The sequence below is a fragment of the Chrysochloris asiatica genome, unplaced genomic scaffold (genome assembly GCF_000296735.1).
Source record: "Chrysochloris asiatica unplaced genomic scaffold, ChrAsi1.0 scaffold00104, whole genome shotgun sequence".
Lineage (NCBI taxonomy): Eukaryota > Metazoa > Chordata > Mammalia > Afrosoricida > Chrysochloridae > Chrysochloris > Chrysochloris asiatica.
In genome coordinates this window covers 8,524,101-8,542,024 of record NW_006408622.1, presented here as the reverse complement: position 1 = coordinate 8,542,024, position 17,924 = coordinate 8,524,101, and the positions used below count along the sequence as shown (strand labels likewise).

At 39.7% G+C, this 17,924-nt stretch overlaps 1 protein-coding gene across 2 annotated transcripts in view; it reads right to left on the bottom strand.

Annotated features, from left to right (window-relative positions):
- LSM14A (LSM14A, SCD6 homolog A (S. cerevisiae)) overlaps positions 1-17,924 on the bottom strand; it is a 53,120-nt gene that overhangs the window by 2,469 nt on the left and 32,727 nt on the right. For both annotated transcript variants that reach the window (XM_006867316.1, XM_006867317.1), the window contains exons 5-9: positions 16,185-16,361; positions 15,836-15,901; positions 10,353-10,535; positions 10,062-10,233; positions 4,816-5,044 (exon numbers count right to left, since the gene is read on the bottom strand). In XM_006867316.1, coding sequence (XP_006867378.1) covers positions 4,816-5,044; positions 10,062-10,233; positions 10,353-10,535; positions 15,836-15,901; positions 16,185-16,361 — 827 coding nt within the window. The remainder of the gene's footprint in view (positions 1-4,815; positions 5,045-10,061; positions 10,234-10,352; positions 10,536-15,835; positions 15,902-16,184; positions 16,362-17,924) is intronic.

Here is a 17,924-nt window from a genome sequence, read left to right as displayed (position 1 = left end):
GCAAGACGTTGCCAGCCCACCACCTGCTCTAAGGTGACCAAGCAGGATCACTATGCTGAGGTTCAATCAAGTTCTTAGGGGATGTCCTTAGTTTATTAGCATCTAATGCAGATGGAGTGGGTGAGAGTTTTAGTGTGCTTGATTTTTCTATGATCCTTGCTTTACTCTTATTAAACAATTAAGTTTTTTTGTTTTCATTTTAAAACGGTAATTATTTTTGTTAAGTGCTGTCGAGTCACTTCTCGAGTTAGTTCCGACCTATAGTGACCCTGTATAGGGTTTCTGAGGGATGGAATGGTAATACCTATATAGCACAGAAGAAGACAGTCAATCCATCACATGAAGGCTGCTCTAACTGCCTTTGGCTCCCATCTCTGGAACAAAGTACTAGATGCTGTCTCAGTGAAGTTGACAAGTAAAGATGCTAAATAATCACATTTAGAATAGATATGCTAAGAGGTATAACCACAATAATGGACCTCTGATCTCACTGAGGGTTAAAGTAGAACATCAATATGCTAAAAAGACTTTGAGCCCATATGGCTCCATGCTGAGATGTTGTGATGGAAAGAAAAGTAGAATATGTATTTATGTCAAGAGTCAGCGCTCATGTGTCAGTTTGTTGTACTGAAGTGGCTTGTGTGTTGCTCTGATGCTGGAAGCTGTACATCATGTATTTCAAATCCCCGCAAGGTCAACAAAGGAGCCTCCAGACTCAGACACACTAGGAAGAAAGCTGGGGCGGTGGGCTACTGAAAACCTGATCAACAGCAGCAGAATGTTTTCTGCTACAGTGTCAGAAGGTGAGGCCTTCAGAGGGTGGAAGGCACTTAAATAGGACTTGGAGGGGAGGGGCTGCCGACTCAAAGTAGAGTCGGTTTAATGAAGTAGATGGAACAGAGATGTCTGGACTTTCAATCGCTGATGTGGCAGGACTCAAAATGAGAAGAAACTGCTGAAAACATGCATTAATAACTGGAATGTAGAATGAAGTATGAATCTAGGAAAATTGGAAGTCATAAAAATGAAATGGAATGCATAAAGATCGATATTGTAGGCATTTGGTGGTTCCGACTTATTGTGACTCTGTATATGATTTTTGAGGAGCAGCTGGTAGGTTTGAACTGCAGACCTGTTGTTCACAGTCCAGTGCTGATTCTACAGCACCACACCAGGAGTCCAGTCAAGGCATTAGTGAGTTGCAAAGGAATGGCATTGGTCAATCACATAATTATTGGTGACTGGAGTATGAAAGTTAGAAACAAAGAAGGATCAGTAAACATGGTCTTTGTAATAGAAATGACACTGAAGATCACAATACGGAATTTTATAAGACTTATTCACTGAAAATAGGAGTCCTGGTGTGGCGTTGTGGGTTAATGCATCAGACTGCAAAACTGTTTGAACTGCAAGGTCAGCGGTTCAAGCCCACCAGCTGCTCCTCGGACACCCTACACAGGGTCGGAGTTGCCTCGAAAGCACTTAACAACAACATTCACTGCAAATACCATGCAAGTTCATGTTGAAGCTGAAGAAAATGAAAACAAATCCACATGAGCCCAAGTACAACCCTGAGTTTCTACCCCCTGAATTTAGAAGTTAACTCAAGGACAGATCTGACACATTAATAGCTGAAGACCAGACAACTCATGGGATGACAATAATGGCATTCTCGTGAAGAAAGTAAAGGGTCATTAAAAAGACTAGAAAAAAGAAAACACCAAAATGAATATCAGAAGAGACTCTGAGTCTTGCTCTTGAACATACAGTTAGCTAAAGTGAATGAATGAAAGAAATGATGAAGTAAGAGAGCTGAACAGAAAGTTGCACTCAAGAAGACAATATATTATAGTGAAATATGCAAAGAATTGGAGCTAGAAAGCCAAAGGGATGAACATACTTAGTATTTCTCAAGCTAAAAGAACTGAAGGAAAAATTTAAGCCGCGAGTTGCCACAGATTTTACAGGCAAAATACTGAACAATGTAGGAGGCGACAGAGGACAATAGAGAAGGAATTCAGAGTCACTGTACCTAAAAAAAGAATAAGTTGCCATTTTAGGAGGTAGCTTTTGATCAAGAACCAATGAACTGAAGAAAGAAGTCCAAGCTGCACTGAGGGCACTGGCGAAAACAGGGTTCCAAGAATTGATGGAATACCAATTGAGATGTTTCAGCAAACAGATGCAACACTGGAAGTGCTCACTTGTCTATGCCAAGAAATTTAGAAAACAGCAACCTGGTCAACCAATTGCAAGAGATTCATATTTATGCTCATTCCTAAGAGAGTTGATATGAAAAGACTGCAGCAATTACCAAACAGTGTCATTCATACCACATGCAAGTAAAGTATGCTTGTGTTGAAGATAATTAAAAATGGTTGCAGCAGTACATTGACAGAGAACTTCCAAAAATTCACACCAGATTCAGAAGAGGGAGTGGAAAGATTATCATTGTGGACATTAGCTGGATCTTGGCTGAAAGCAGAAAATACCAGAAAGATGTTGACTTGTTTTTTATTGACTGTGTGGACCATATCAAACTATGGATAACACTGAGAATAATGGGAAATCTAGAACTCTTAATTGTGCTCACAAGGAACCTGTCCATATAAACCAAGAGATAGTCAATGGAACAGAACAAAGGGATATTGTGTAGTTTAAAATCAGGAAAGGTGTGTATCAGGATTGTATCCTTTCACCATACTCATTCAGACCTTGCTTGCTGAAAGAGAAGAGGACTTCCAGTAGTTACTAATGAAGATCTAAAACTACAGCTTTCAATACAGATTACACCTCAACACTAAAGAAAACGAAAAATCTCAAAACTGGAATAAGCAATTATGACAAAAGGAGAAAAGACTGAAGTTGTCAGATACCATTTTACTTGGATCCACAATCAACACCCATTGGAAGCAGTAGTTAAGAAATCAAACAACACATTGCATTGGACAAATCTGTTGCAAAAGACCTCTTTAAGTTGTTAAAAATAGCAATAATGTCACTTTGAGGACTAAGGTGTGCCTGACCCATCGTGTATATTCAACTGTTTCGTACGCACGTGAAAGTTGGACAGTGAATAAAGAAAGACTGAAGAATTGTCATATTTGAATACGGTGTTGGTGAAAAATACTTAAAGTATAATGGACTGCAAGAATGAAGAAATCTGTCTTTGAGAAGTACATCTATCTAGAAAGCTCCTTAGAAGCAAAGACAGTGAGACTGTTTCACATACTTTAAACATGTTATCAGGAGGGACCAGTCCCTGGAGATGGACGGACAGTGACTGAAACAATGGGTTGAAATAAGCAAAGACTTTGAAGACCAGGTAAAGTTTCATTCTATTATGACTAGGGTTGCTATGAGCTGTAACTGATTTAGTGGTGGTTATGTGCTATGGCGTGGGTTCTGACTCACGGCAACCCTGTATAGGGTTTCTGAGGCTGTAAATCTTTCTGGAAGCAGAAGGCCTTATCTTTCCTGAAGAGTCGCTGGCAGTTTTGAACTGCTGACCGGGAAATTCACAGCCCGACTTGTATCCGTCCACTACACTACCAGAGCTCAAGTAACTGAGTTGAGAGCACCTAATAACGCTGTACTGTAAACACCAAGAAGGTTGAGGCTGCATCGATTTTGCACCCTGGCAACACAATGAGCTGCTAACCACAAGATCAGCAATTCGAATCCACCAGTCACATTGCAGAGAAAGATGAGGCTGTCTGTCCCTGTACAAAGGAGAACCTCATGACCAGCAGATCATCTCAGCAGTCTCAGCTGTTGGGAAGACCAGAGGGATCAAGACAAACAGCCCAGGTCTAAAAGCCATCAACAACGATCCTTCTTGAGACATCTCATCAATGGGTGGTTTCCATTACCAGACAATGAAACTCCTGCCAACAGACCCTTCTGTTTCCAGACGCCCTTTGCTATCCCTAAAAGATCTCTTAACAAAGGGATTCTGATCCTTTCTACAATTATACACCCTCTGCTCCAACATCATGAAAATCAATAAATTAGAATAGAAACACTGACTTAATTTACAAGGTCTTTCAAATAAATAAACTTTAAGACTACAGTGAAATACGGAAAAGAGAAAATATAGTAAGTTGTCCACAAAATGAAATGAAAAGCATGAGACACCTCCTTGCAAGATTCAGATTCAGTGCCATCACCTGCTAGTTGCGTGACTTAGAACAACTTACTATCTCCATGCCTATTACCTAATTTGTTAGTGGAGACAATCATATAATATGACCTACTTCAGAGGTGATGTGAGGCTTAATTGAGGTTCAATGTGAGAATCATTTGGAACAATGCCTGGCACCAACTCAGTATTATGTAAATTGGACCAAATGATGGGAGCTGGTCAATGCCAACTATGAATAGGACTGAGTTCCGAGGCTGTAAATCTTTATGGGAGCAGACAGTCTCATCTTTCTCTCATGGAGCAGCTGGTGAGCTTGAACTGCTGACCTTGTGAGAACTGCAGCTCAACTCGTACCTCACAGCACTACAAGGCTCCTTATGTTAATCTAGCTGCTGTTACATGTTAAGGCCTGCCTTCCACTCTGGGAATACATCCTTCCAATTCCTTTGGTATTAAAGTAGGGGCTGGGGGCACACGGTAAAAAAGGGACTGGTTAGTCAAGAAAGTCACTGCTCCTTAAAATGATTATCTTCCAATGAAAAATCATAATAGAAGTTATTCAAATTTCCTTTAAAAAACAAAAACAAAACGGCATCTGAAATAGATATAAGTAAAAACATTCTGAATTCCATAGAACTGTGCACCAAGCCCAAAGCATATAATCTACTTACCCTATATTCAAAATCTGCAAACTCTCTGCCTCCACGGCCTCCTCTGAATCCACCACGAAACCCTCTAGGAGTAGTGAAGGTACCTCGACCCCCACCACGACCTCTGCCACCACGAAAGCCAAGGCCTCCTCTGTTTCGGTAGCCCCCACGGCCACGGTTTGGACGAAGTGGGATTCCAAATGTTTCAGCATTTAATTTTCTTTCTTCAGCCCATGTTGGTCTCCGTTCTCTATTATAAGAACAAAAGATTTTCAAAAGTACATCCCTTAGCAAACACAAGTAGAACTCTTAAAATCCTTAGGAGTAAATGTAACCAGAGAGGTAAAAGTACAATGAAAACTATAAAACATTGCTGAAAAAAACTTAAGAAGACCAAAATAAATGGAAAGACATCCTACATTCATGGACTGAAAAACACAATATTAAGATGTACAATACTACCCAAAGTGATTTACATAAACAATAAATCAAAATTTCAATAGTCTTTTTTGCAGAAAACAAAAACAAAAACTCTATCTTTAAATTCATATACAAATTTAAGGGATCTTAAGGAGTCCTGATTTGGTGCTGTGGGCTATTGCATCAAACTACAAAGTCAGTGGTTCAAGCTCACCAGCTGCTCCTTGGAAATTCTATACAGGGTTATTATGGGTAGGAATCAATTTGACGGCACTTAACAACAACGAGTTCTGGTATGGTGCTATAGGATAAGCATTAGACTGCATGGGTGGTTTGAACTGCAAGGTCGGAAGTTCAAACTCACCAGCTGCTCCTCGGAAACCCCAAAATGGATTTCTATGAGTCGGAACTGACTTGATAGCCCTTAACAACAGTCGAAACAATTTTGAGGAAGAACCAAGTAAGAGGATACACATTACCTGATTTCAAAACATACTATATCCTTCCAAGTGGTAATACACGTTCTGATTGGTGACCACGTTAATCACCAATAAGGGGAAGTGAGGGAAAAACAGCAATGAAGCTGGCAAGCTACGCCCTACAATGTTCAACAGACTCCTGTGAACCCGGTGGAGACCTGGTTGGCCAGCAGTGTGGCAAGCCCTGGGGACTCTTAAGCCCAGAGTCAGTGACACAGCCACAGAGGAGTGGAGAGTGAAGCAGAGTAGAGAGTGAAGTGTCCAGTTGATAAGAGAGGGCATGTGTATAAGAACATCTACACCTGCAGATAAATACCCACTTGACCTGACTTCAATGAATGGATGATCAGAGCTCAACTAGAAGAAAGAAGAGGAAAAACAGAGTAATCTGATACAATTTGATGAACTTGACCTACACCTATGGATGCAGTAGCTCAAAAGAAGGAACAAATTTTTACAGTGAGGATCACTCCCATCCCCTTGGTACACAAGGTAGACAGGGATGGGCAAGTTGGGGGCACTACATAGGCAAGAAGTGACTGGCTTACAAGCTTTCAAGAGGGAGCCTAGATCCAGAGAGGAAGGTAGAATCTCCACTGAGTAGTATCAATCTGTCTGGGTGGGGCTAATGAAAGGAGATGGAGATAGGTCCTTTGTAGTACAATGGTGAATAACTGTTATCAGGACTGACTATGAGTGTTGGAAATGTAAAGGTGGACATTTTGTAGCAAAAGGAGGGGAGTGGTTGACTTTGCAGTCCAGGAGCAGAGGTCCCTGGAACCATCAAGGGAGAAGAGCGGAGTGCAAGACCCTACCCAGAGAAGCAGTGATGCCAGAGATGGAGGCAGAGACGACGACTTGGAGAGATGGAGCGGCTGGGGACTCTACACCCAGAAAAAGAGAGGGGCTGTGTGCTGAGGACTGGTTGGCAGGCTCGCAGGGTATACCCTTTGGTTGGTTGATGATGCATGGAGGGGATTGTAACCATGGCTGTGAAACAATATACGATGGGATGAATGTAAAGCTAATGTTCTCCCATGTAAACTACCACATAATTCACAATCAAACATTTTAAAAAAATACTATAAAGCTATAGCAATCAAAACTGTACTGCTCTTATAACAACAGACATATAGAACAGTAGAGTACAATTAAGACTTAAGAACTAAAACCATACATCTATGGCAAATTTATTTTTGAAAAGAGTGACAAGTTGATTCAATAGGGAAAGAATAGTTTCACCAATAAATAGTGCTGGGACAAATGGATCTCTGCATGCAAACAAATGAAGTTAAACCAATACCATATATAGAAATCAACTAAAAATGGAACAGTGACCTAAATATAAGAACTAAAGACATAAAACAGAATAAATCTTCAAGATCTTATTTTGGCAACATATTCTTAAGACATATGACACTAAAAGCACAAACAAAAGAAAAAACGGATACAGTAGACTTCATTGAAAAAAAAATGTGTATCAAAGGGCTATAAATAAAAGAGGGAAAAACAGACATAGAAGAGACAACTATAAAATGGGAGAGAGTATTTGGGAATCATATACTTGATGAGGGTTTAGTACATATAAATCAAAAGCACAGTAGATTCCATCTTATACCTACTAGGATGGCTATTATTAGAAAAATGGAAAATAACAAGTTTTGGCAAGAATATGGAGAAACTAGAACCTTCATTTATGGAAAAGCAGCAAAATGGTACAACGGCTATGGGAAAGTTTGCCAGTACCACAAAAAAGTTAAATATAGAATTACTATAAAAACCAAAATACCAAACCTATTTCCATTGAGTCAATTCTGACTCATAGTGAGCCTAAATAGGGTTTCTGAGACTGTAAATCTTTATAGGTACAGATAGTTTCATCATTCTCCTAAGGAGTGGCTGGTAGGTTTCAACCACAGTTTACAAAAAAGGAGGACTCACATATTCTGCTTATAACTGATTAGAATACCTAAAATTAGGGCTACAACTTGCCCAGTGAAGGAGGCTTCCTGTGGAGCCTAAGACCATAGGTGGAATCCTGAACCCCATCCACAATCTTCTGAGGTGGGAAATCTCCACTTGAAAGGACAAGCAGACCAGTCTGGAATGGCTGTAAGAACAGAAGATACTTCTTGACGGAAAGACCAACAGGAAAAATAAAAAATAATGGCAGTCAAGCTGACTAATATAAGAACAAGCAAATTGTTCGCTGGGGAGCCATCAAGGCAAGTGGACAGGTCTCCCCTCAGGACATCCCCTCTTCCAGGACTAAGACTCAAGGGGAATACACAGCAGGCATGCAGTCTGACTGCTGACCACGTTGGTTACCGATAAGGAGAAGTGAAGGAAAAACAGCAATGAAGTTGTGAGCTAAGTCCGACCATGTTCAATAGACTCCAGTATACCCAGGTGGAGACCTGGATGGCAAGCAGTATGGCAAGACCTGGGGACTCCTGGGCCCAGAGACAGTGAGTGACATAGCCACAGACGACTAGAGTGGAGAGTGAAGCGTCCAGCTGCTAAGAAGTGAGGAAGTATATACAAGAAAACCCACACTTGCAGATAATACCCACTTGACCTAGCTTCAATGGCTGGATGATCAGAATTTGACCTGAAGAAGCAAGAAGAGGAAAAAAACAGTAATCTGATACAATTTGATGAACTTGACCTACACCTATGGATGCAGTAGTTCAAAAGAAGGAACAAATCTTTACAGTGAGGATCATTCCCACCCCCTTGGTACACAGGGTATACAGGGATGGACAAGTTGGACATTGGCTACCCAGAATGGGGGTGCTACAAAGGCAAGAAGTGACTGGCTTACAAGCTTTCAAGAGGGGGCCTAGATGCAGAGGGCGCAAAGGAAGGTAGAATTTCCACTGAGTAGTATCCAATCTGTCTGGGTGGGGCTTATGAAAGGAGATGGGGCTAGGACTCTTGTGGTACAATAGTGAATAATTGCTATCAGGACTGACTGTGCGAGTTGGAAATATAAAGGTGGGCATTTCGTAGCAAAAGGAGGGGAGTGGTTGACTTTGCAGTCTAAGAGCGGAGGTCCCTGGGCCCATCAAGGGAGAAGAGCAGAGTGCAGGACCCTACCCAGAGAAACACTGATGCCAGAGATTGAGGCAAGTGACGACGATGTGGAGAGATGGAGTGGCTGGGGACTCTAGACCCAAAAAGGGAGAAGGGCTGTATGCTGACAACCAAGGGGCAGGCTTGTGGGGTATACCCTTTGGTTGGTTGATGATGCAGGGAAGAGATTGTAATCATGGCAGTGAAACGATATACGATAGGATGAATGTAAAGCTAATGTTCACCCATGTAAACTATCACATAATTCACAATAAAAACTTAAAAATTAGTATTTCTTATAAACACATTTAATATAACAATAGTCCCAATAAAAGGGATTTCAGAAAATAATGTGACTGACAATTGACTCCACTCTCCAGTCAGCCCTAAAAGAAGGGAGGACAAAGGCAGGCAGGAGGAGGACTCTTATCTTAGGAAGACAAGGAATGGAGGCTCCTACATCCCAAAGGTCCTGGCACAATTTCTAGATCTGGTGTCAACTAACCAAGCAAGTGTGTGAACTGCTGCACCTGTCCTTAAGAAGCTGAATCATAGGTCTTAGAATCATCCTACCTCTCCTCCATCCAACTGAAATAGATGATTGCCACAAGGTGGCACCAAACGGCAGCCAGGATAGTACTATTTGGGTTGGGCTACAGAATTTCTGGAATGTTGAGCTTGCTTTGCTGGGTTCTTTCATTAACCACACAATGATTTGACAATTTTCTGAATTATAGCAGAGTGTTACTGTAATAGCAAAGGTCACGGTAATATTAGCACTTTTATCCCTGACTTCAACTGAACTACAACATAAAGGAAAAGGTGTCTTAGATGTTAGATGAATACTTCTGTTTTAATTACTAATTTGAAAAATTTGAGTGTAATCTTAAACCAAAGTATATGGTCACTTCCTCTTTTTAAGGAAAAATACTTATCATTCCGTATATTATCTTCTTTTAGCAAAAAAACAAAACAAAACAAAAAACACTAAAAATTTAACTGTGCTCCTTGGCTGGTGGTGGCTATGTGCCATGGAGTCGGTTCCGAGTCACAGCGACCCTGTACAGGGTTTCCGAGGCTGTAAATCTTTACGGGAGCAAAACGCCTCATCTTTCTCCCGCGGAGCAGATTAGTACTTTCAAACTGCTGACCTTGCGGTTCACAGCCCGATTCGTAACCGCTATGCTACCAGAGCTCCTTACTGTGACCCTTAGGTATCTTTAATCATTCATTAAACCTTGTGAGTTCATAATCTACCGTTTCAGTATCATAAGAGCAGCTTTAAAACTGTACCTATTATCATCACAAGAAATATTATCAAAGAAGGATTTAGTTTTGTCATAATAACAATTAGGTCCAAGTGGATCTTCCTCATCAGCATTTCCTTCACTGTTTTGGGTATCAACTCCGGAGTCGCCTTTATCGTCACCATTTACAGGTTTCTCTTGCTTCTCAAGTTTGTCTTCTAATGGAAAACAAGCAAACATCAGAAAAGTCAAGACTTGTATTAAATAAAATTACTTAATCAGAAATATAATTCTGATTGTCAAAAAAAATTGTTTTCTGAGAAAACCCCAAACTTACCTTTTAATTTAAGTTTATTATGAAACTCTCTGTCAATCTCTTCCTTGTTAAATTGTGCATTTGCACTTTCAAAGTCAAAGTCTTTCTCAAATTTCATTGGACCATCTCGCCTGATACCAAATCTTCCCCTTCCACCTCGATGACCTCCACGTCCTCTTCTGGGAGCTGAAGGAGCACCTGGAACTATGGTAATAAGGCACATATGTAAAAGATATTCAACACGCAGCAGCTAGTTCAGCACAGAAGTTACGGCTGTGGTTGTTATATTAAGTGATCAACAACTGAAATGCTTTAAAAAGCTTTACACATAACCATAGTTGTATATTTCATATAAAATAAGAAATTTTTACTAATATTTAATATAGACTGAAAAGAATACACATAATATTTATATACATTTAGCATCCATTCACAAATATGCGGCTAGACTACACAATCTAACACAGTTGGAGACTTTTGCTCTAAATAAACACATGTTCCTTGAAGATAAGGATTTTATTCTTATTGCAATATCCCTAATATAGTGGCTGGCACAAATTAGGTTTTTAGGAAATTTAGGAAACTGTGGGAAAGATTGCAGGAACCAAAATTTATAGCAAGTAAAGTAAGAGAACACTGAACTAGTCAGTACAAATTGCAAGGTAAGAGTGTGATTTCTATAATTATCACAAATACTAGGGGCTTCAAGAAGCTTATGGAAAAACTGAATGATAAGATAATGGCATTTTTCCATGACATTTTGAAGCTTCCTTATGAAACAACAGACAAGCGCCAAGTCTAACTAACTACAAATACTTTCTACTTCACCTTTAACTGGCTCCTCCTAAAAGGTTCCTTTTATTTTATTTGAGTCTTTCTGTACTGTTTTTCTCTCTTTTCAATATGACACATTAACAAGGATTTATGTCAGTCCTGATGTGGCACTGACAGCAAGGTCAGTCTGAGTTGCAAGGTGGCGGTTCAAACCCACTAGTTACTCCTTGGAAACCCTATACAGGGTCACCGTGACTTGGAACCGACTAGATGGCACTTAACAACAATGAGCTAACATAAAGCAATACCAAAGTGGCATGATTTATAGTGAAAACTTGAGATCCCAAATAATCAACATAAGAGGAACGGCTACAAATAATGAAGAAGGATGAAATAGTATTTGATGAAAAATGAAGAGAACAAAATAATATGAATCCAATGATAATAATGATGGAAAATGTTTGATACACACTTGCAAAAGACCATAGGGTGGCAAATTGCTTTGTGTTCATGTTCCCTGAGGTTTTACAAACTGCCTGGCCCTTTTGGGGAAAAAAATAATCAAAACTCACCAGAGTAATATACCAGATATTTAAATCTAGAGAAACTGGATGCTTACAATATTCACCTTGACTATAAAAACACATAGATTACAAATCAGGGAGTAAAGCATGAGTCTGTCATAAAAAAAAAACCAACAAAGTTTAAGATGACTATGTCTATAAAATCCTAAGAAGGAAATCGGAAAGAAATTGTTCTGCTAAAGGACTGGGGAGGTGAGTCCTGAATGGGAGTGACAGGCACTTTTATCTATTTGCATCATTTTAAAATAATAGAATTACTAGAATTATTTTATTTTTGCTGGGGGCAGGGGAAAGGGTTTCTTCCTTTTTCCAAATTAAAAAAAGTAAAACATAGTTGGCCCTTAACAACACAGGTCTGAATTACATGGATCTACTTCACATTGATTTTTTTCAATAAATATATTGGGCTTTTCTATGACACAGGCACTGAAACCAAAGCAAATGGTGGAAGAATTGCTACTGTATAGAACCATTTTTAGAGACCTGCAAAAGCAAAAGTGAGACAGAAATAGTGATGTATTTTGTAAAGTTACAATGTATGTACCTGATTCTCCTGTCTTTCCCTCCACCTCTGCCACCCGAGATAGCAAGACCAAGCCCCTCTCTTCCTTCTCCACAATGTGACAATCATTCATCTTGTAAACAGATGACACAAACATTTCTTCTCTGTAGATTTATTGTAAGAACACGGTATGGCTGGCTGTGGCCGTTAAGTTGGTTCCTACTTATATCTACCCTGTATAAGCTTTCTGAGGCTGTAAATCATTTTGGGAGCAGAAGAAAGTCTCATCTTTCCACCATGGAGTGCCTGGTGGATTCGAATTGCCGACCTTGTGGTTAGCAGTCCAACATGTAACCCACTAAATGCCACTGGGACTACTTAAAAATACAGGACATATCCTTAGAATTAGCAACCGTTTTATAATTGATGTACTGCTGCAAAGGATTTTGAATTATCTTCAGCAAAACATTCCTTACGTGTGATAAGCTTTTAAGATACAGATAATTCTAAGAAGTAAAGAATACAATGGAAATAATTTTATACTGGTAACATAACATTGGTACAAAAACATAATAAAATATAAAAAAAATAAAGAAGTCATAATTCAGTGTAAATAAATAAGCACTGAAATGTTTACCCCAACATTAGCGGTTCAAACCCACTAGCAGCTCCTCAGAAACCCTATACAGGGTTGTTATGAGTCAGAACTAACTTGGTATGTCAGAGCTAACAAGAGCTCTGGTAGTGTAGTGGATTACAAGCTGAGCTGCTAATCGAAAGGTCAGCAGTTAGATTCTACCAGCCACTCAGCAGGACAAAGATGAGGATTTCTGCTCTCGTGAATATTTACAGCCTCAGAAACACTATACAAGTCCATGGCATATCACCACCACCACCACCACTACCACCAAAAGTAGCAGCAGATAAAATTCAAGAATATTTTAGAAGACAATTGCCTACTCTCAAGTAGGTTTATTCCAGGAATGCAATAATAATTTAAACACACACACATATAAGAGGGTAAGTCAAAAGTATTACTACAAAATCATAGAAACCCGTATTAAACAACAAAAAAATCAAAATGTGAAGCTATTGGCTCTCCACGGATTCACCATCTAGGTCCATACATTCTTGAAGGTGGTGTTTCTATCTCTCTAAGCCTTCCCCATGTAAACCAATGAGTTAGCAATAGCTTCGCAAAAGCAAAATGCAGTGTAAGGCTTCTAGATCACTAAACCCATGTTCATTGAACAGCTCAAAAGTAACTCTTACAATCCTTTATACAGCTCATCCTTATACACCGGGGGTTTTCCTCCACAAGCCTTGAATTCAGGCTAAGGAGCATACCCTTTATCCTACAGTAATTACTTTATACAAGCCTAATTAGTAAGTATTAAGGAGTCCTGGTGTGGCGCTGTGGGCTAATGTGCCAGACTGCAAAGCCGTTTGAACTGCAAGGCCGGTGGTTCAAGCTCACCAGTTGCTCCTCGGAAACCCTATACAGGGTCGCTATGGGTCAGATTCAACTCGATGGCACCTCACAACTCACAAATTAGTAACAAAAGGAACTCTGGCCACGCAGTGGTTACAAGTCGGGCTGCTAATCTCATGGTCAGCATTTCAAAACTACCAGCAGTCCATAGGAGAAATACAAGGCTTTCTGCTCCACCAGTCTCGGAAACCCTATATAGGGTTGCTATGAGTCGGAACTGACTACATGGCACATAACCACCACCAATCAGTAGCAATGGAGTCCTGGTGGTGCTGTAAGATAAGCACTGGCTTGCTAACTGCAAGGTCAGTGGTTCCAACTCACTGGCCCATTCTTGGAAACCCTAGTCAGGGTTGCTGTGAGTTGGAATTGAGTCGATGGCACTTATCAACAACAGCAATCAGTAATAAATATCAGGGCAACAGATAAAAAAAGGGTTGACAGAGAGCGAAGAGGGTAGTGTCACTCTATTTTTTTACTTAAATAGATGCACTGTGATTCTGTCTGGTTAAGTACTGGACTAGGAACTACAGGGTCAGTAGTTAGACCCCACCAGCCACTCCCTGGGAGAAAAATGAGGCTCTCTGGCTCCCACCCAGATTTATAGTCTCAGAAACCCTATACAGTGTCGCTATGAGTCAGAACCAACTGGATGGCACTTAACAATAAAATCCTTCTCCAAAGAATTCTGAGTTCTTCAATTTATACCAAGTCAAAATAGCAGTTTTGGCTTCTTCAAGGGACTCAAATCATGTTCTTTCTAAAGTTTCTTTGAATTCTGGGAACAGATAAAAGTCTGAAGGGGCAAGATCAGGGCTGTAGGGTGGATGGAGTACAGTTTCCCAATAGTTTCACAGGACTGCCCTTCATTGAAGAATGAGCAGGTACATTATCCTGATGGGTACAACTTTCCTCTCATTTTGTCACCAATGCCGTTTTAAATTTTCTTAAAACTTCTTCCTAATAAGGCTCCATGATTGTCTTGTGTCCTTGGAGAAAACCTATCAAGGTCGGTGGTGGCGGTGGTTATGTGCCGTGGAGTTGGTTCCGACTCACAGTGACCGTGTAGGAGGTTTCCGAGGCTGCACATCTTTATGGGAGCAGAAAGTCTCATCTGTCTCCCACAACCACTGGCAGGTTTGAACTGCTGATCATGACAGTAGGAGCCTGATTCGTAACCACTATGCCACCAGAGGAATTTAAAAAAACAGTGCTACAGCCTTCTGAGTTGACGTCTCTGCTTGGAATTGAACTGGCCCAGCCACAAGGATCCCCTCAGGAGACATTACTTTGATCCCACTTTTTCTTGTAGGCACTCCAACTAAGAAAAGCAAATTGCTAAGAGAATTTGTCTTCAAGTATCCACTGATGGCAGAGACATGTTTAAACGTGCGGATAAGCCTGTGCACATATGAACTGGAATCCTGTAAGTAATACTGGTTTAGTCACCCTGGCATATAATGTTATTATTACTGTTAAGTGAGCTGAGTCGCTTCCAACTCACAGTGACCCTGTATAGGGTTTCTGAGGAGGAGGCGTGTTTGAACCAATCTTGCAACTCAAACTAACCTTGTAGTTGAGTGCTTATTGTACAGCACCATACCAGGACCCCTGGTAAATTTTAATTTGGAAAAATCATAGACACTGAAGTTGAAAAAAATAGTAGAGTGGATTCTCATGTCCATTATCCTGGTTCCTCTCCAACAACAACATCCTAACATTATACAATGGGGTCAAGTTGTGGTGCTTTAAGATAAGCACTGGACTGCTAATTGCAAGGCTGGTGGTTGAAACCCACTAGCCACTTGTTGGAAACTCTATAGAGGGTCATGAGTTAGAATCCACTCAATGGCACTTAGTAACAACATTGCACATTACAAAAAACAAGAAATTGACATAGGCACAATACAACTGACTAACCTATAGATCTTACTCCTTTGGGGATTTTTTATGTCTCTGTGTACATTCACTGTATCACATGCATGGAGTCATATAACTGCTACCATAATTAAGATAAAGAACTACACTATCACCCTGTGGTATGTCTTCAAAGTCATCAACTCCTATCTTACCATTTTTAATGATTTACTACTACACATTTAAATGTTTTCCCCATTAAGAAGCACAAGGATTTTAGAGTCAAGCAACTTACCCACTTGTTTCTTGCTATCATTTCTAAGTTGTTCATTTTCTGGTCTTGAAATTTTGTGTGCTTCAGCTATAGGAGATATGCAAAGTCACAAATCAATTCAAGTAACAATCAAAAACTTCTGTTATGGACAGAACCGGGGAAAACCCTCCAAAACAAAACCTGTGCAACGTTCATAAAAATCTACACCCCACCACCACCACTTGGAATCAAATGTGAAAGACTGAAAACATTCTGTTAAGTTCAGCTTAAACTTTCTAAGACCATTCACATAAAGTAAATCTCTTTAATGAATATAACGTAAATGGAAAACGCCGGTCAATTAAGGAATAGTAAATAGCTAAAGTTCTACCTCGCCTGTGCTCTTGATTTTCTATTGCTTTTTGGCTGGTAGATGGCAAAGGCCTGGTTGATACAGGGCTCCGTCTCCCAACAGGTGCTGGAGCAGGTAAATGGGCTGAGGCGGTCTGTACTGCTTGTTCCATGGTTGGGCTTTTTCTCAAAGGGTCTAACTGAGGGCTTGAACGACCTAGAATGTAACCAAAAGATAAGAGACTACCTTATCCTTTGGGGATTTCAAAATAATCTAGACCCCTATCAGGAAAATATGTCTCGAGTTTTATTTGTACCAATTTAAATTCTTAGCTCCAATTTGAATCTGTTTACTTATTAGACCAGAGTTTACAGTTGGTTACCCCTAGCAGGCTGGTCACCAGATTACTGTAGTAGAAAACATTAAAACCAGCAGCAACAACAAATTTCCAAACATTTGTCTGTATTTCTATCTAGTAAAATAAGGTTGAACTATGCTTTCAAAAATTGCAACATGTATATATGGCTAACTGAAAAGTGTGAAACACAAGACTCTCTAAGAAAACCATCATAAATCATGCTGTAAGCAGGTCAGATACAGGCTTTCCCTTATAACCAAAACCATAGAGCTTATTTTGCCACTTCAGCTATTACTGACAGAGGCTTTAATGCTTTTAGTACGTTCTGAAGAAGTGATTAAAGTGCTATCTTTATAGCTATAGATATTATCTCCATTAAATTTTTATTATAAAGAAGTAAAGAAGTCAAATGGATTTGAAGGGTTTGTTGGCAAGATTTTGCTTAATATGAACAGACTTAAGAAACCCCATTTTTTCTTTTATGATGTTGAAGCCTGGTCAGAGCATACAAAGAAGGATGTGCCCATGTGCTTTGCCCCTGTTTGTGGTAAATTTCTGCTCAGGGTGTTCTCATAGCCCCTGACACTGCACCAAAATACAATGCCTTTTAAAATATCTGCTGGTACTTAGTGGAAATATTCCCAAACGTGCTACAAATGTTCTCAGTCTGTGCCTGTCTGCACAGGTGCCAAATAACTGCACAAATGCCAAATGTTGACAATCCATTAATTATCATGTACACAGATGCTGGAGGACAGTTAGTATTAATAGTGACCAAATTTATAGGTATCTAAAATATGGAGTCCTGGTGTGGCACTGCAGATTAGTGCGCTGGACTATGAGGTTGATTTGAACTGTAAGGTCAGTGGTTCAAGTTTACCAGTTGCTCCTTGGAAACCCTAAACAGGGTCGCTATGAGTCGGAACTGACTCAGTGGCACTTATCAACAACAACAAAAGTATGCAATTATAAATTTATTAAACTTTACTATTTCCAGCCCAATGCCTATGTTTTACCATAAATTAAAACAATGTAAATTCACCATTGATTATAATGGGAAATCATGGTACGTAATATACATTTTAGCCTATAAGAAAACATATTGGAACCACTAATACTTACAAAACAAGTGTCTTTTTTTAAAGTCTGTTGCTGCTTAATTGTACAATACCAGATCAGAGCTCATTTAAATTATTAAAACTTAGTTCAACAAGGCTTTTCTTTAAGAAAAGTTCTTGCGACTTATAAATTCTAGGAAGCTATTAAGTCAGTAAGCTCACTGTTGTATACTTAAAACAAAAGCCAAAATTACTATTAGCTTATTATTTTATTATATATAGGAAATAGATACTAGGAATAAACCAAGAAACTATTTCAGCATAATAGAAACATACCCTCTTGAGCTATCTTTGTATCTTTAC